The sequence below is a fragment of the Takifugu rubripes genome, chromosome 13 (assembly GCF_901000725.2).
Source record: "Takifugu rubripes chromosome 13, fTakRub1.2, whole genome shotgun sequence".
Classification (NCBI taxonomy): domain Eukaryota; kingdom Metazoa; phylum Chordata; class Actinopteri; order Tetraodontiformes; family Tetraodontidae; genus Takifugu; species Takifugu rubripes.
Window position 1 is genome coordinate 21,068,825 of NC_042297.1, and position 19,321 is coordinate 21,088,145.

General features: G+C 49.0%; 1 protein-coding gene across 1 annotated transcript in view; it reads left to right on the plus strand.

Annotated features, from left to right (window-relative positions):
• myom2b (myomesin 2b) overlaps window positions 1-17,966 on the plus strand; it is a 26,660-nt gene extending 8,694 nt beyond the window's left edge. The window contains exons 15-39 of the mRNA XM_029846543.1: window positions 1-160; window positions 256-377; window positions 450-637; window positions 741-867; window positions 1,578-1,756; window positions 3,209-3,323; window positions 3,426-3,588; window positions 4,183-4,289; window positions 5,034-5,078; window positions 5,398-5,534; window positions 5,712-5,856; window positions 6,035-6,097; window positions 7,600-7,667; window positions 8,437-8,550; window positions 8,651-8,738; window positions 9,411-9,449; window positions 10,278-10,383; window positions 10,837-10,903; window positions 11,039-11,135; window positions 11,639-11,675; window positions 12,796-12,818; window positions 12,903-12,958; window positions 13,051-13,140; window positions 17,184-17,309; window positions 17,529-17,966. The exon at window positions 1-160 is cut by the window's left edge and continues 15 nt beyond it. Of these exons, the coding sequence (XP_029702403.1) occupies window positions 1-160; window positions 256-377; window positions 450-637; window positions 741-867; window positions 1,578-1,756; window positions 3,209-3,323; window positions 3,426-3,588; window positions 4,183-4,289; window positions 5,034-5,078; window positions 5,398-5,534; window positions 5,712-5,856; window positions 6,035-6,097; window positions 7,600-7,667; window positions 8,437-8,550; window positions 8,651-8,738; window positions 9,411-9,449; window positions 10,278-10,383; window positions 10,837-10,903; window positions 11,039-11,135; window positions 11,639-11,675; window positions 12,796-12,818; window positions 12,903-12,958; window positions 13,051-13,140; window positions 17,184-17,309; window positions 17,529-17,732 (2,666 nt within the window). The 3' untranslated portion in view covers window positions 17,733-17,966. The remainder of the gene's footprint in view (window positions 161-255; window positions 378-449; window positions 638-740; window positions 868-1,577; window positions 1,757-3,208; window positions 3,324-3,425; window positions 3,589-4,182; window positions 4,290-5,033; window positions 5,079-5,397; window positions 5,535-5,711; window positions 5,857-6,034; window positions 6,098-7,599; window positions 7,668-8,436; window positions 8,551-8,650; window positions 8,739-9,410; window positions 9,450-10,277; window positions 10,384-10,836; window positions 10,904-11,038; window positions 11,136-11,638; window positions 11,676-12,795; window positions 12,819-12,902; window positions 12,959-13,050; window positions 13,141-17,183; window positions 17,310-17,528) is intronic.
• The last annotated feature ends 1,355 nt before the right edge of the window (window positions 17,967-19,321 follow it).

The window sequence follows — 19,321 nt, forward strand, 5'->3', positions numbered from 1 at the left end:
CCGGTCAGGTGATTGCCACCAGGGAAACGGACACGTCCGTCCTCATCCAGTGGACTCCTCCAAAGGAACCCAACAATCTAATTGGCTACTACATCGATCAGTGTGTGAAGGGTTCCAAGGACTGGAAATCAGCCAACCACAAACCTCACAAGAGCACCAAGTATGTTTGGGCCCCACATTTGACTGTTAAAGTCAAACTGCGCCTGTGTTTGATCCTCTAACTCCCTTTTTTAATCATTGAATGTGTGTTTGCAGGTTTGTGGTCAGTGGTCTGAGCAAAGGAGAAACCTATGTGTTCCGTGTTCAGGCTATCAACGAGCTGGGCCTCAGCGAAGAATCCCAGGAGTCTGCACCAATCACCATCAAAGCTGCCCTCAGTCAGCTCTATTTTATGTTTAATTAAAATAAAATTAATAGTGACCGTGACCATCATCTCATTATTCTTTTAGCCCCTCCCTCTGCTCCCTATGACATCTCATTGCTGAGCTGTGACGGCCACTCAATGCTCCTGACCTGGAAAAAGCCTCTTTTCTCTGGAGGTTCAAAGATCAAGGAGTATTATGTGGACAAGAGACGCAGCGGCACCACCACCTGGAGGGAAGTTCACATCCCCCCCGTCTCTGAACGAGTGTATAAGGTTCACAAATCTTTCTGTTTGACATAATATCTTTGGTGGAAATGCTCAGAAACCACCCAGAATCTGATTTAAACCGCTCCCATCCCATCATTCGGTGTGCCAGGTTGAGGGTCTGACAGCCGGAGCAGTCTACCAGTTCCAGGTGTATGCGGCCAATCTGGCTGGACTGGGACCTGCATCCAAACACTCAGACGACTTCACGTGTGAGGGCTGGACCATGCCAGAGCCTGGTGAGTGTCTAGTTAACATCTAGTATCTAGTTAACATCTAGGGTTAGGGCAGCCACCATCATCACCACCATCACCATCATCACCATCACCGCCATCACATCACCACCATCATCATCATCACCACCATCATCATCACCACCATCATCACCATCACCACCATCACCACCACCATCACCACCATCATCACCATCATCACCACCACCACCATCATCATCACCATCATCATCATCACCACCATCATCACCATCATCACCATCACCGCCATCACCATCACCACCATCATCATCATCACCACCATCATCATCACCATCACCATCACCACCATCACCACCATCACCACCACCATCACCATCATCATCACCACCATCATCACCATCATCATCATCACCACCATCACCACCACCATCACCATCATCATCACCACCATCATCATCATCACCATCATCACCATCATCACCACCACCACCATCATCACCACCATCACCACCATCACCACCACCATCACCACCACCATCACCATCATCATCACCACCATCACCATCATCACCATCATCACCACCACCACCATCATCACCACCATCACCATCATCACCATCATCACCACCATCACCATCACCATCACCACCACCACCATCACCACCACCTTCATCACCTTCATCATCATCCTCATCACTAACGTCAGGTTCCTCATGCTCTCTTACATTCTGCAGGTCCTGCCTACGACCTGACTTTGACTGAAGTTCGAGATCATTCGATGGTGGTGGAGTGGAAGAAGCCTGTGTATTCTGGTTCTGGACCAATCACAGGTTATCATGTCGAGTACTGCAAGACGGGCAGCTCTGAGTGGACCACAGCCACCGAGACAGCTGTCCACCAACGCTTCTTCAAAGTATGTGTATGGGAATGAAGGTTCCCTGTTCTGTAGAGAAACTGCAGCTTGTCCCTGATTTGCTCGTGTCTGCTTCCAGTGGAGTTGTCCCACCTCTATTGTCTCACCTCTGTTGTCTCACCCCTGTTGTCTCACCTCTATTGTCCCGCCTGTGTTGTCCCACCCCTGTTGTCTCACCCCTGTTGTCTCACCTCTGTTGTCTCACCTCTGCTGTCCCACCTCTGTTGTCCCACCACTGTTGTCTCACCCCTGTTGTCTCACCTCTGTTGTCTCACCTCTGCTGTCCCACCTCTGTTGTCCCACCCATGCTGTCTCACTCCTGTTGTCCCACCCCTGTTGTCTCACCTCTGTTGTCCCACCTCTGTTGTCTCGCCTCTGTTGTCCTGCCTCTGTTGTCTCACCTCTGTTGTCCCACCTCTGTTGTCCCACCTCTGTTGTCCCACCACTGTTGTCTCACCCCTGTTGTCTCACCTCTGTTGTCTCACCTCTGCTGTCCCACCTCTGTTGTCCCACCCATGCTGTCTCACTCCTGTTGTCCCACCCCTGTTGTCTCACCTCTGTTGTCCCACCTCTGTTGTCTCGCCTCTGTTGTCCTGCCTCTGTTGTCTCACCTCTGTTGTCCCACCTCTGTTGTCTCACCTCTGTTGTCCCACCCATGTTGTCTCACTCCTGTTGTCCCACCCCTGTTGTCCCACCACTGTTGTCCCACCTCTGTTGTCTCACCTCTGTTGTCTCGCCTCTGTTGTCCTGCCTCTGTTGTCTCACCTCTGCTGTCCCACTCATGTTGTCTCACTCCTGTTGTCCCACCCCTGTTGTCCCACCACTGTTGTCCCACCTCTGTTGTCTCACCTCTGCTGTCCCACCTCTGTTGTCCCACCCATGTTGTCCCACCACTGTTGTCCCACCTCTGTTGTCTCACCTCTGTTGTCCCACACCTGTTGTCCCACCTCTGTTGTCCCACCTCTGTTGTCCCACCCATGTTGTCCCACCACTGTTGTCCCACCTCTGTTGTCTCACCTCTGTTGTCCCACCCCTGTTGTCCCACCACTGTTGTCTCACCTCTGTTGTCTCACCTCTGTTGTCCCACCCCTGTTGTCTCACCTCTGTTGTCTCACCTCTGTTGTCTCACCTCTGCTGTCTCACCTCTGCTGTCTCACCTCTGTTGTCCCACCCCTGTTGTCTCACTCCTGTTGTCCCACCCCTGTTGTCTCACTCCTGTTGTCCCACCCCTGTTGTCTCACCCCTGTTGTCCCCCCTCTGTTGTCCCACCCCTCTTGTCCCACTGCTTTAGTGCTAAAGTTGAGCGTATAATAAACAGTGCGACACTGACACCTAGTGGAGACCCGGAGAGAGACAATGTTCAACACTAACACACAAAATCTGTTTTTGGTTTCTTTGTTTCCAAAAGACATTTGTCCTTCATTCTCCCTCCTTTCCTGACTTGTTTCCCAGGTGACAGGTCTGGAAGAAGGCGTTAACTATGAGTTCCGAGTGCGGGGGGTGAACGAGGCTGGAGTGGGCGTGGCCTCGATGCCATCTGACCCCGTGCCTGCCACGTCTCTGGCAGGTATCGTCTCATCAAAGAGCTTTTCAGCATTTTTTGCTTTTTTCTTTTCATCATGCTGGAGCGTAAAGGGGACGTTTCTCTGTGTCCCTCTGTGTGGTCAAGGTTCCCAGGAGGTGTCCTGCACAGTGGACAAAAAGACAGGCGACATCGTCCTGTCCTTTGAGTCCTGTGTGATGAACCAGGGCTCTCAGTTCATCTGGAAGAAAGACTATGAGGAAATCACGGACTTCTCTACAGGAATGGTGGTTAAGACGGAGGGCAACACGTAAGCGGCGCCAGACACCCAACACGCTACGCTACGCAGCGCTAGCTTAGACACCATCCTCATGCTCCTCATGCTCCTCATGCTCCTCATGCTTCTCATGCTTCTCATGCTCCTCATGCTCCTCATGCTCCTCATGCTTCTCATGCTCCTCATGCTCCTCATGCTCCTCATGCTTCTCATGCTCCTCATGCTCCTCATGCTCCTCATGCTTCTCATGCTCCTCATGCTCCTCATGCTCCTCATGCTCCTCATGCTTCTCATGCTCCTCATGCTCCTCATGCTCCTCATGCTCCTCATGCTCCTCATGCTTCTCATGCTCCTCATGCTCCTCATGCTCCTCATGCTCCTCATGCTTCTCATGCTTCTCATGCTCCTCATGCTCCTCATGCTCCTCATGCTCTCATGCTTCTCTTCTCATGCTTCTCATGCTCCTCATGCTCCTCATGCTCCTCATGCTCCTCATGCTTCTCATGCTCCTCATGCTCCTCATGCTCCTCATGCTCCTCATGCTCCTCATGCTCCTCATGCTTCTCATGCTTCTCATGCTCCTCATGCTTCTCATGCTTCTCATGCTTCTCATGCTTCTCACGGCAGTTCCAAGCTGATCTTTAAGAATGCCGCCAAAGAGGACTTTGGCGTGTACTCTGTGTCTGTGACCAACTCTGACGGCGCGTCCTCCAGCTACGGGATCTCTGCTGAAGGTAACGTTCCCAAACCCACCCGGCACTAACGGCACAATTATTCACAGCCCAGCTGTGTGTGTGGGTGGGTGTGTGTGTGGGTGGGTGTGGGTGTGGGGGGGTGAGTGTGTGTGGGTGGGTGGGTGTGAGTGTGGGTGTGTGGGTGGGTGTGTGTGGGTGTGGGGGGGTGAGTGTGTGTGGGTGGGTGTGTGCGTGCGTGTGGGTGTGTGTGTGGGTGTGTGTGGGTGGGTGGGTGTGTGTGGGTGGGTGTGTGTGGGTGTGTGTGGGTGGGTGGGTGGGTGAGTGTGGGTGTGTGGGTGGGTGTGTGTGGGTGTGTGTGGGTGGGTGGGTGGGTGAGTGTGGGTGTGTGTGGGTGGGTGGGTGAGTGTGGGTGTGTGTGGGTGGGTGGGTGTGTGTGGGTGGGTGTGGGTGTGTGTGGGTGTGTGTGGGTGGGTGGGTGTGTGGGTGTGGGTGTGTGTGTGGGTGTGTGTGGGGGGGTGGGTGGGTGTGGGGGTGAGTGTGTGTGTGTGTGTGTGTGTGTGTGACTCAGCGCCGTTTATACTGACCAAAGCTTCAGCTTTGAGTTTGGTCTCTTTGAAGTGGATCAGAGGCTCTTTGGGCGACTGTGATTGGTGGAGTTCTGAACTTTTAAGGTGGTTGCTGAACCCAGGGAGTTTCTGTGGCGTGTGGCCAGAGTGCACGAGCAGGTGCAGCACGTGCACGTGTGGCTGCAGGAGATGAATCTTTTGTCTCTTCTCATTTCAGAGCTGACAAAGATGCTGGCGCTCAGCTATGACATCAGACATCCGAGTAGGTGCCGCTGCTGCCTCCTAATCGCTCTTTGTCCGTTTTAATCTGCTTCCCTCAGATATTTCCCCTGCTGCTTCTGTAATCTCCCTCACACTCCTGCTCCCCCCCACAGATTCTCCTGTTTCTCGCTCTCATTCGGCTTTGTTCTGATTTCTCTTTGAACCTTTGAGATTTCTCCTCTTTTGTCTCCCCACCCCTGAAAAGTCTTTCCTGCTTTTGCATCACCTGCCTTCCTGTCTGTCGTCGCCTCCTCTTCTGCTTGGTTTGAGTAAATAACTGCAGCACTGTATCTGAACTGCTAACTTTCCTTCTCTCCCAGTCATCCCGCTGAAGTCGGAGCTGGCCTACAAGATCCTGGAGAGAGGCAGAGTCCGATTCTGGCTGCAGGCGGAAGAAATCTCAGCAAACGTCACCTACAAATTCTTTGCGAACAACAAGGAGCTTTGTGGGGCCGAGGTGAGAGGGCTGAAGACCCGCCTGAGTCGTTCTTAGCTTCATGGGCCCGGCGCTCGTCCCGTTATACGTAGGAGAGCTCCGCATTCCTGGGAGAGAGCGCCAGGAAGGAAGCGTCGGGATTCACAAAGTCTATTTTCGAGTGCATCACACGCAATTTACATCTGGATTTTTCCGCAGCCCAACAAGATGGGTCACGATGTCTCGACAGGCATCATTGATTTCGTCTTGGACCATTTCACAGAGGAGAACCAGGGAACATTCACCTGCCAGCTCACGGATGGAGGAGGCAAAGCTCAGAGCTCCCTGGTTCTGATTGGAGACGGTGAGAATTCCCAGGAACGCCGTCTGCAGCTCTGCACGAATCTCTGTTTAAAGAGACTTTTATGATCATTATGCAGGAAAATCTAGCTGGAGCATAAAGGAGTCGTTAATCTGCAAGAATCTGCAGCAGCACTTTGATCTATTAATTAATCCCTGTTTATGTGTCTCTGCACGCGCAGCTTTCAAGGCAGCGCTGGCCGAGGCCGAGTACCAGAGGAGAGAGTACATCAGGGTCAAGGAGGGTGAGCCTGCGGACGCCTGTGGACGCCTGTGGACGCCTGTGGACGTCTGCGGACGTCTGTGGACGCCTGCGGACGCCTGTGGACGTCTGCGGACGTCTGTGGACGTCTGTGGACCTGATGTCTTGTGTCCTGACGTCTCGTGTCCTGACTCTCGTGTCCTGACGTCTCGTGTCCTGACTCTCGTGTCCTGACTCTCGTGTCCTGACTCTCGTGTCCCGACTCCCGTGTCCTGACGTCTCGTGTCCTGACGTCTCGTGTCCTGACTCTCGTGTCCTGACTCTCGTGTCCTGACTCTCGTGTCCTGACTCCCGTGTCCTGACTCTCGTGTCCTGACTCTCGTGTCCTGACTCTCGTGTCCTGACGTCTCGTGTCCTGACTCTCGTGTCCTGACTCTCGTGTCCTGACTCTCGTGTCCTGACTCCCGTGTCCTGACTCCCGTCTCCTGACTCTCGTGTCCTGACTCTCGTGTCCTGACTCTCGTGTCCTGACTCTCGTGTCCTGACTCTCGTGTCCTGACTCCCGTGTCCTGACTCTCGTGTCCTGACTCTCGTGTCCTGACGTCTCGTGTCCTGACTCTCGTGTCCTGACGTCTCGTGTCCTGACTCTCGTGTCCTGACGTCTCGTGTCCTGACTCTCGTGTCCTGACTCTCGTGTCCTGACTCTCGTGTCCTGACGTCTCGTGTCCTGACTCTCGTGTCCTGACTCTCGTGTCCTGACTCCCGTGTCCTGACTCCCGTGTCCTGACTCCCGTGTCCTGACGTCTCGTGTCCTGACGTCTCGTGTCCTGACTCTCGTGTCCTGACGTCTCGTGTCCTGACTCTCGTGTCCTGACTCTTGTGTCCTGACGTCTCGTGTCCTGACTCTCGTGTCCTGACTCTCGTGTCCTGACTCGTGTCCTGACTCTCGTGTCCTGACGTCTCGTGTCCTGACTCTCGTGTCCTGACTCTCGTGTCCTGACTCCCGTGTCCTGACTCTCGTGTCCTGACTCCCGTGTCCTGACTCTCGTGTCCTGACTCCCGTGTCCTGACTCTCGTGTCCTGACTCTCGTGTCCTGACGTCTCGTGTCCTGACTCTCGTGTCCTGACTCTCGTGTCCTGACGTCTCGTGTCCTGACTCTCGTGTCCTGACTCTCGTGTCCTGACGTCTCGTGTCCTGACTCTCGTGTCCTGACTTTTGTGTCCTGACTTTTGTGTCCTGACTCTCGTGTCCTGACTCTCGTGTCCTGACTCGTGTCCTGACTCTTGTGTCCTGACTTTTGTGTCCTGACTTTTGTGTCCTGACTCTCGTGTCCTGACTCTCGTGTCCTGACTCTTGTGTCCTGACTCTCGTGTCCTGACTTTTGTGTCCTGACTTTTGTGTCCTGACTTTTGTGTCCTGACTCTCGTGTCCTGACTCTCGTGTCCTGACTCTTGTGTCCTGACTCGTGTCCTGACTCTTGTGTCCTGACTCTTGTGTCCTGACATCCTGTTGCTGAGCTTCTGTCCCCCCTCTGATCACCACAGGTCCCCACTTCAGCCAGTTCCTGTCGCTGCAGGTTGAAGACGACTGCTCCGTCACTTTGGTGTGCAAGGTAACGTGGAGGTCGGGGACGAGTTACACCAACACTGAGCTGCAGGGGGATCTGGGAGAAGAGACCAGTATTACACTCACACACACACACACTCACGCACGCACGCACGCACGCACACACTTACTCACACACACACTCACTCACACACACACACACTCACTCACACACACACACTCACTCACTCACTCACACACACACTTACTCACACACACACTCACACACACACACACACACACTTACTCACACACACACTCACTCACACACACACACTCACTCACACACACACACTCACTCACACACACACACACACTCACGCACGCACGCACACACACACACTTACTCACACACACACACACTCACTCACACACACACACTCACTCACTCACACACACACACTTACTCACACACACACTCACTCACACACACACACTCACTCACTCACTCACACACACACACTTACTCACACACACACTCACTCACACACACACACACTCACTCACACACACACACTCACTCACTCACTCACACACACACACACACACATACACACACACCGCCGATGTTGCATTTACACCTCCCAATGAGTCATTAATCCAGAGGCGTCTGGAATTAATGACCAAGCAGGGAAGTGGGTCCAGTTGGACCTGAGGTGGTTACAGCCTGCTCATGGATCTGCTCCACCTGAGGAGCAGAATATCTCCAGACTAATGAAGAGGATGAGGAAGAGGAGAGGCCGTCGAAGGTGCTAATGATGCCTTCCCTGCTGCAGGTTGCTAACCTGAAGAAAGAATCCGAGTTCCACTGGTTTAAGGAAGAGGCAGAGATCATTCCTGATGTCAAGCCTGACCTGGGATCAGGGCTGTGCAGACTGCCAATCAAACTGGTGATGCTCATTCTACCCAAGAGCTGTGAAATTACTCTTTTCACGCCGGCTGTGTTGGTAACTATGGTGGATTTCCTCTATTTTTGGATTCCTCCTCTAGTTTTCACTGAAGACCTCAGGGATTTACAAGGCAACCATCAGTGACGACAGAGGAAAAGACATGAGCCAACTGGATGTGTCTGGAAAAGGTAAATGAAGCGGAATCTGCCTGACATCGGCGCTGACTGGGGGGTTTGTGGCATAACCACCGGAATAAATGAGAATTTTAAAGTTTTCCAGGCCATTTAAAAGCTCTTCCCTCTCAAACTAGATGCATGTGCTGCATGTGAAGATGGTAAACCTGTGTGTGTGTGTGAGTGTGTGTGTGTGAGTGTGTGTAAACATTTAAACGCCATCCCGTCTCCCTGCCTGAAGACACCTCCAGCAACGTAACAGCGTGCTCCCCTGCTGGCTGTATTTGACCCGGACAAAATCCATTATATGTTCCTCTTAAACTTTGTGCGGAACAACCCTACTTTAAATGGTACTTTTGGAGTCTATGGAACGTGGATTTGGATCTGGCCCCTTGTCCAATCATCCCTTATCACCTCTCAATTAAAGTTTAATCAATCCCACCTGAAGGCCAAGATCATCTGACAGATAATGTCTTAATGTCCTTAAGTAAGTAAAGTGACTGAAGGATGCTTCATCCCAGGCTACTGATCCGGGAGCTTGTCTCAAAAAGATTCTTGTGTTAGGATGGAAATACACCCGCACGCATCACCTCAGCGTCCCCGTTTGGAGCGGCCACCAGGGGGCAGCATTGCATCTTTCCCTGCTGTCGGCGCGTTCCTGACCCACTTCATCTGCTTTTCTTTCAGTGTTTGACGACGCCATCAATAAGCTCAGCCAACTGGCCGGTGGGTAGCTGCTGCACACGAAAATACACATATGCCAATGAAAAAGCAGGATGTTACAAATATTTGTGTAGTGTGCAATGTGGACAATTGTGTGATGCATTTTATATAGACTCAACCGGCTGACACATAAAGTGAGTGGGGCACTATTTACTGCTGATTGATAAGAGATTTAGAGTCATCGCCAGACGTTCATTTCTAATCCTGCTCCGGCACAAACACACACACACACACACACACACACACACACACACACACGGCAGACACACTTATCGACATGCGGCAGAAGTTGCCGTGCCAGAAGCATTTGGTCATGATGCCATCATGAGGTGAAATCGCTTTAGAATTCCACGGCGCCGTCACAGCGATAGCGCGGAGCAGCATCCTGCCACTGTCTCACTGACGGCTCTGCAGCAAAACATTAGGTTGCTGAGCAGAGCACGGTAATAAGACTGTGATCATGGGAAACCAGGTGACCAGATGGATGGCACACATAGTGCCACAAGTTAGGAAAGTAGCCCTTCTTCGAGTTAAGAGAATATATGAAAATATTCAAGCCTTTAACTGGAAGCTGAACAGAAGCATTCTGCTTCATTAGTACAATTCTGCTCCCCACATTGGAAAAACCTTACCATCCTAAAAAGATGGAGTCCACATTTAGACCGAAGTGAAAGCTGGAAACCTTTGGATACGTTTAGAGAAAAAGAGGAATTTCCGGTCGTCTGTCATCTGAGCAGCGAGGGGCAGGGTTATCTGGCAGCAAATTTCAAATACTATGGACATGACTCTAATTCTGAATGTGCTCCTGACAACCTCCATCACCTCCCACAGGAGCGAGTGCAGCAGAGCTGGTGATTAAGTGCACAGCAACAGGCATTCAGCTGCAATGCCACATGAAGTATTACACCTCCGAGATGAACATCACCTGGTACCACGGGTAGGAACTTTAAACCAATGACTCCTACTGCTGCTCCCAATGCACCCCCCAACTACAGCAGGAGACAGAAGAAGTTGGTAACAAAGCCGACCACAACAGAGAGAAGCATCGCTCCTTTTAAAATGCTGAGCACAGAGATGATGTTGTGTTGCTCTCAATTTAATCTTGCTAGGAGTAAGTAAAAAAAAACAATGGATCACTTAATAAAACTTGGATGTCTGTTGGAAAGTGTTTTCATTATCCTGGTGATTGGAGTAAAATTGCCCTGTTTTCCAACCAAAAATACACCCTGCTCATTTTCGACCCCGTTTGTCTGCACTTAACATTCTGCCCAAGAAATCACGAGGACAGAAAGACAGATTTTAAGAAAGTATCGCTATTACCTGTCCTTTATTCACTAAAACAAACTAAACTGAGGTTAGATTTTGAACTTTCTTCTTCTCTTCACACCAGAGAAACTAAACTCATCCACAGTGACAAGATTGAGATCGGAGGAACTCCTTCCATGGCAACAATGGAGGTACAACAATCAGTGCCCTTTGAACGATTCAAACATTCTTCCTGCATTAAGCAAAAAGCCCCAAACTGACAGTTTTCCAATTTTAAATGAACTTTAAACAGCAAGAGGTCACCTGATCCATTGATCTACTTGCAGGTGATTGAACCAACGGAGAAGGATCAGGGAAAATACTCCATCGTGATCGTCGATCCGGAGAACTCCCATAAACGGACACTGGATCTCAGTGGTGAAGGTGCGGCACTTTCAGTCTCTCGCCACCTTCACACGCGGTCTCTGAGACAACCAGTGGAAAAATGCAGCTTTCCCACCTTTTCAAGTATCAGACGCTCGTCCCTGCTGGCTCAGACGCAGGCGCTGAGAAGTTGGCAAAGTTTTGCTGAAAAACCCCTCAGATCCGCGTCTGTTGCAGTGAGTTCCACTGGGTGGATGAAAACATGTCAGCGTTTCTCAAAGAACACCCTTAAAAACCCTCGCGAGCCTCCCTTCCTCTGGATCAAGTGGCCTCCAAACAGCTCCAAATATCTGTTTCTGCTGCATTGTTCTCCCACTGGAGCATTTTTTCTTTATTTTTACTGCATTATGCCAGTTAGCTGACATTTATTAAAGCCTTTGCGACTGTTCTCAGAGCAATATTAAAGCCAGGGATGAGTGTTTATATGTAACTTTGAGTTATTAAAAAAAAGAAAAGATAATTAGTGTTGTAAACAATGTAAATTCTGCTGTTTTCTTTCACAGTTTATGAGAAGGCCCACGCTGAATTCCTGAAACTCAAGTAAGAACCCCACTGGACAAACTGTTTCTTTACCTTCTGTAGCTTACAGTTCTGTAGTTTTCTGGGTCCTTTTTAACACCAGAATGCTTCACTTTTACATTTCTGAAGCCATGCTGTCTCTGCGTAGCCTCACCAAAAACTCATGAAGCAATCAAGCTTATTTCTGTCACCCTGGTTTGTAACTGCACCCTGTTCGCGGGGGAGATGGAGAAGACTCCCCACAGGAGCTTAAGCAGAGCACGTGAGCCACGCTTCAGCTTCCACACTGATCACAGGATGCAAGCACAATACGCCATCTTCGAAGGATTTGGAGGATCAATAGGGGGTTTTGATGCGTTGCTGTTTAGCTAGGAGGGTAACCATCCTGCTGTGAACATTTTAGAGGTCCACAGAGCTGAAAGGTCAAGAAACATCAGCAAAGGCTGCAATCATCTTAACAACACAAACACACATTCCCTCTGCCTCATATAGAGCCAGGAACTGTAGTTTGCCATAAATATCAATTGTAAATGGAGCAGTCAGGTTGCAGGTATCTGTTTTATACCTTTATATCTGTTCTTGTCCTTCAGCTAAAGGCTTTTGGGCAAAAATGAAAACTCACATATTTCACAAACTGGTTTGGAGAAATCAATAGAAGCTCTGAACAGCAAACAGTGCAGAGTTGAAGTGGCCAAATCGCTGACGGAATTATCATTCAAAGAAGGACACGACAAGGTTTCACAAACACACAAACAAGTGACACCCTGCTGTCCTTGTGGTTGTGCATCAATATGCTAAAGAGGAGAGCAGAGGTCTGCCAACCATCTGGTCCCGGGGCTGACCTCCGGCCCTCGGACAGCCCCATCCAGTTATTACAAAGCACTCGCCACGATACTCTTACGTCTCTGAGCGAACTCTAGTGTAATGAGGTTTGGCTGGGAACCCAAAATGCCTTGTGGCAGACTGTGACCCTGGCTTCTGAGCCAGAGCCAGGTACTGAAAACACCTTTGGCTGTGCTGCATCGCAATACTCTGACTTTTTATTTGATGGTGAAAATGAAGGCGGAGGAGGCTTCATCCGTCAACTCTTGATCTGTTCCTCGTAGCTTTCAGTCACATTTTCTTTCTCTTCTCTCTGCAGGGCCGAGGCCTATGCCGAAAAGAGTGAGTTCTTTCCTCCCGTTCTCCTGTCTCTCTTTAGTACTGTTACTTTTTAACGTATCAAAACAAGAAATGTGTGTGTTTTAGATCGCGGGAAGGTGGTGGGAGGACTACCTGATGTGGCCACCATTATGGAAAAGAAGGTCAATGTCGAATTTATGTGACTGTAGAAGCTCATTTATATTCCATATGTGGTTAAAAAAACAGAAAATAATATTTTTTGTTGTTGCTGTAGACGCTGAGTTTAACATGCACCGTGTGTGGAGACCCCAAACCTCAGGTGTCCTGGCTGAAAAGTGGAGCAGAAGTTGAAATTGATGATAAGGTATACACTCTCCCTGTTGGTTCAGAACCCTTAGCCCCTAGTCCAATTACATCCCAGGGGTAGTGTAGTTGAGGTGTTAAGAACATGGTCTTCTGTTGAACATAATGGAGATGACAGCAGTCCTACTAGCACAGGACATAAGAAGCCGCTTATTGATCTACTGTTGGTTTCGAAGGTGAGGTACACACATAAGGGTTTTCTAAAATGGAAGGGATTTTTTATTTGTTAGAGACCCCACACGTGAATCTAGAATCTCAGGCATTGAACGGTTTTGATGGAAGTGTGTGTGGCGTGCAACGGTAATCTCAACACAGCTCATCACACACATCAAGTCTCTGTCCCACTGCATCAAATTTGACATCGTCCCCACGATCACCTGTGATCCTACAGAAAGGAAGAACAAGAAACCCAGAAACAACTGGAAACCCCAACAGACAACATGGAGGGACATATAAGAGGAGGGAAAGATGGTGGTCTTGGGACTATTTTGGGGCTATTTATAATTGGGTGTTTACTGTACTTGGTCTTGAAGGGGAAAAATCGAGACATCGATTATTGTGTGGACTCCACTTGAGGCTGCAGCCTAAACAGGCCAGTGGAGAGAGAATATCTTCTTTCCTTCAAACTATGTCAGGAACAACAACAACACAATTTTGCATCACTCGCTAATCACAAGGATGACATACAACCATTTACACTTCCTTCCCACCTAAGGACAATTCAGAGTAGCCATCTTACCCTTCTGCCAAATGCCTGTGTTGGGACTGGAAGCTGGAGTACTTGGGAAGAACCCACACAGACATTGGGAGAACCTGGCAGCCCCTCACAGACATACCCCTGACCCTCAGGGTATTAAAACTCAGAACACAAACCCTTTTCTTGTTGAGAGGTGACAGTGCTCAACGAAGGGATCGTCATCGTGGCATGAGATCAGATGGATCCCCCAACTCCTACATGTGTACAGTAAGAAGATTACCTCTCGTAACTCACTGACCTATTTGCCAACTAGTGTCTCCAGTCGGTGCGAGTTCTTCCTGCAGCATCTGCCTCCTGTGGCTCCGGAAGGCTTTGAAGAACTCAGAAAACCGCTGGTCCAGGTGGAATATCTTTTGAAATGCGCCCTCCTCTTTAGCGCAACTTCACCTGCTACTAATCTGTAGAAAACAACAGCCCAGGTCCTTTGAGGGGTTTCCCAAACCTTGGGAGTGTGTCTGCGATATTAAACCAAAATGAACAGAAATACACCGTTCAGATCCAGAGAATACTGCAGCCATACTGTTAGAACTGCCTAATGTGGTCAAGCAACTAAGTTAGGCTGAGGAAACGTAGTCCAAAAGCACCTTCAATGGCTCCCAGCTGTGATTGGTCCAAATCTAGAGCCGTGCTAGCGTGTTTTCATGTTAGGCTCTTCAATAAATCAATCCCCATTTCCAACGCACCAATAATGGATGCTCGTCTACGCTTAACTGACTGTTCCAAACGCAGTTGGTTTATAGAAAGTCGAACAATCTGGAAAAGGATTTTGAAGCGCAAATTTCTATTGGACTTGAGTCAGAAGATGCAGGACGGTGTGAAGGGAACGGCAGAAAAGGCCAAGACAGCACGCAATACACAGAGATACGACCACTACTACTACCACCACTACTAGTACCACTACTACTACCACTACTACTACCACCACTACTGCTACTACTACCACTACTACTGCTACCACTACTACTACCACCCCTACTAGTACCACTACTACTACCACTACTACTGCTACTACTACCACCACTACTACTACCACTACCACCACTACTGCTACTACTACCACTACCACCACTACTACCACCACTACTGCTACTACTACCACCACTACTACTACCACTACCACCACTACTGCTACTACTACCACTACCACCACTACTACCACCACTACTGCTACTACTACCACTACCACCACTACTACCACCACTACTGCTACTACTACCACTACTACTGCTACAACTACTACTACCACCCCTACTAGTACCACTGCTACTACCACTACTACTACCACTACCACCACTACTGCTACTACTACCACCACTACTACTACCACCACTACTAGTACCACTACTACTACCACTACCACCACTACTGCTACTACTACCACCACTACTACTACCACTACCACTACTACTGCTACTACTACCACTACTACTGCTACCACTACTACTACCACCCCTACTTCTACTACCACACTACTTCTACTACCACCACTACTTCAACTACCACCCCTACTTCTACTACCACCCCTACTTCTACTACCACACTACTTCTACTACCACCCATACTTCTACTACCACACTACTTCTACTACCACCCCTACTTCTACTACCACCCCTACTTCTATTACCACCCCTACTTCTACTACCATCCCTACTTCTATTACCACCCCTACTTCTACTACCACCCCTACTTCTACTACCACACTACTTCTACTACCACCACTACTTCTACTACCACACTACTTCTATTACCACCCCTACTTCTACTACCACCCCTACTTCTATTACCACCCCTACTTCTACTACCACCCCTACTTCAACTACCACCCCTACTTCTACTACCACCCCTACTTCTACTACCACACTACTTCTACTACCACCCATACTTCTACTACCACACTACTTCTACTACCACCCCTACTTCTACTACCACCCCTACTTCTATTACCACCCCTACTTCTACTACCATCCCTACTTCTATTACCACCCCTACTTCTACTACCACCCCTACTTCTACTACCACACTACTTCTACTACCACCACTACTTCTACTACCACACTACTTCTATTACCACCCCTACTTCTACTACCACCCCTACTTCTATTACCACCCCTACTTCTACTACCACCCCTACTTCTACTACCACACTACTTCTACTACCACCCATACTTCTACTACCACACTACTTCTATTACCACCCCTACTTCTACTACCACCCCTACTTCTACTACCACACTACTTCTACTACCACCACTACTTCTACTACCACACTACTTCTATTACCACCCCTACTTCTACTACCACCCCTACTTCTATTACCACCCCTACTTCTACTACCACCCCTACTTCTACTACCACACTACTTCTACTACCACCCATACTTCTACTACCACACTACTTCTATTACCACCCCTACTTCTACTACCACCCCTACTTCTACTACCACACTACTTCTACTACCACCCCTACTTCTACTACCACCCCTACTTCTACTACCACACTACTTCTACTACCACCCCTACTTCTACTACCACCCCTACTTCTACTACCACCCCTACTTCTACTACCACCACTACTTTACTACTACCAGAGCTACTACTGATACTGCTGCTAATAATAACAGGAAGGAGGAGTTTTTCGGTGTTCCAGGTGTTCCAGGTGTTCCAGGTGTTCCAGGGATACCTCTGCAGGGCTGATGGCTCATTATTTGATAATGTGGGTGTGGCTAGATGCTGCTCGTCAGCTACTTCATTAAAATCGTCATTAGAAGCTCCCTCATTAAAAGCACCAATAAACAGAGCACAACAAATACCGTAGGTTCATCAGAGCCTAAATCAGACATCTTCTTATGTGTGTTGTTTATTTATTTCTTTTGTTCAATGTGATTCTTTGATTTTCTAAGCAAAAGTTGCGTCAGACATTGTTAATAGCAATGTAATTATCCAGCCACAAGTGGCACTCTGTGAAAATGTCCAGACGTTTCAAAGGAGCGGGGGACAGGAGAGAGGGACATTAAAACTGTGTCTGGCCGGTGGCACCGCTCACAGAATACAAATACAAATGTTTGAAGGATGTCAGAAGAGTATTAGTTTTAATTAGAAGGCTTCACACACCAGCCGAGTGCATGGGGAGTCATTTGAATTCTGTCAAACCAGCAGAGATCAATGCAACAAGAAAGAAAAGTGGGTCCTGAATTGCATCAAAAGGGGGCGTAAACAACAAGTATGGAGGAGTGTTGAAGGTTAAACCATGGTGCAGTGCTCTGACTCGTCTGACCTTTCATGTCCCAGTACGTGGTGTCTCTGGACCAGGGACGGTTCGCCAGCCTGACTATCAAAGGCGTTTCTTTGGAGGATTCTGGCAGATACACCATGATCGTCCAGAACAAATATGGAGGAGAGTCTGTGGATATTGTGGTGAGTGTCGCCCTGCAATGTAAAGGACAGGATTTCCTCAGCAGTGCTTGTGGTGCCAACACATGCAGCACCGGCTGAGGGCTGACCTCGCCAGACAGCCCTGTTAGCTCTTTCATACACAAATCTGACCTGACTTACAATGAAAAAGCATCTTTTCATCATATAATGAGAAGATACGGGTACTTACGTCAATACCACCTTTCTTATCTCTTCCCCCAGGTCAGTGTGTATCGTCAAGGGGAGAAGATCCCCGAGGGCAAACCAACCTTGACCGCTAAAACAATCATCCCTCCTAAACTCCCCATCGAAATCCCTGAGTCAAAGGGGCAGCCTGCTCCCGCCGCCGCCGCCGCCAGCCCCGCCTCACCCAAGGCTGCACCTGGCAGAGGGGTGAAGAGTCCCACACCCACTCGGAGGAAGTAGACGGCATGAAAGTCATTAATGAGGGAATGATTCACGCGCCACTCGCTGACCATGCAGAGATGGTGCTGGACAGATGTTTCCAACACGGATTAAAAGGCAGCAGATGCCCTTCGCAAACAATTCGAGATTAACCATGAAATCAAGGAAATTAAATTGTTCGGGAAGCATCTGATTAACATCTCTGCTTTAGAAATAAAGTGAAGTTTGAATAAAATTGAATTTTGAAAAAAAAAAGTATTATTTTTGAATGCCCTGAATGTTTCAATCAAACAACAAAATATGATGTTTATTCTTCAACAATAAAGGAATAAAACCAGTGAAAAAAACAAGTTCTGGCTCAAAAGGAAGAAGGAACCTGAACTATCGCGGGTGCCTTTTTGATCTTGCGCTTGGTGATTCCCTGTTTAGAATTTCTCATTTCCTCTTATTTTCCTATTTCACCACTACCAACACCCTTTGAAGACACGGCCAAGCTGAGCCTCCGTCTGCAGGGAGGGGCGACCTCGCCGATGATCAATGGTTTGGCTCGGGCTGACGGTCGTGGGGCCTGTTTTATACATGAAGGATTTCATTTCCATGCTTCAGAAATTCTCGCTCCTGTTACGGATTTCTCCAGGATGTTGATGCCCACAACAGGCCTCGCATCCCAGCTCCGGCTCACAGCTACCTCCACACTGAGCTGGTCCTGCCATGTGGGTTTTACCAAAGAAACGTAGCTCAGATCCCAATCTAAAGGTACATTTTGGAGTATTCTTTGGGGAAGAAACCGTTTTGTTGCTTTAAATATTCCACGGGGTCATGTAGCATATTTAGCTGACATCACGTCAGCGTTTATGAAAGCAAAGTCTCACTACTTTCTGACATTCTGACAAAAGAAATCAGCAAATTCTGCTCCAGAGCTGCGTGTCAACATACTTGTTTTGGGGTGTTGGGGGGGTGTCCAGGGGGTGTAGGTAAATTCATTGTTTTTCCCTCTATTTGCTGTTGCTAATAAAAAAATCTTTACACTTTTCTGGGCCCCTGCTGTTACCCTGCAGAGACTGGGAGCAGATGAACTGTGAGGAGAGGCTGACAGCCATTACTGCTGCTGGAGGATCCGCTCTGGCAGCCCCAGACCAGAGCGTCATGCTTGGTGACCAGCTGGGAATGAGAGGAGGAATGGGAGAAAATAACTCGCACCATTCCTTTATTTTGTCGCACATCTTTAAATGTAAAGAAGGGAAAATCCATAATTTCATAAATTTCATGCACTTATGTGTGTAAACATGGGAGAGACTATGTGTGTGTGTGCGCGCATGTGTGTGTACGCGTGTGTGTGAGGTGTGTGTGTGTGAGAGAGAGGGATGGAGACAGATATTCAGTGTTGCGTTGCCATTAAGGACTCCTCCAAAGTGTGGCGAGAGCCGAGAAGAGACAGAATGTTGTGTGTTGAAGACAGAGAGAGAGAGAGAGAGAGAGACTTTGACTTTTAAGTGTACTTTATTTACAGTGCTCTGTTCACATAAAACCAGTTAAAACCCTCACCTGTCCCTCAGAGCAGCCATGCTGCAGCCTCCATCTCCCCCTGCTCTGTTACCTTCACTAAAACC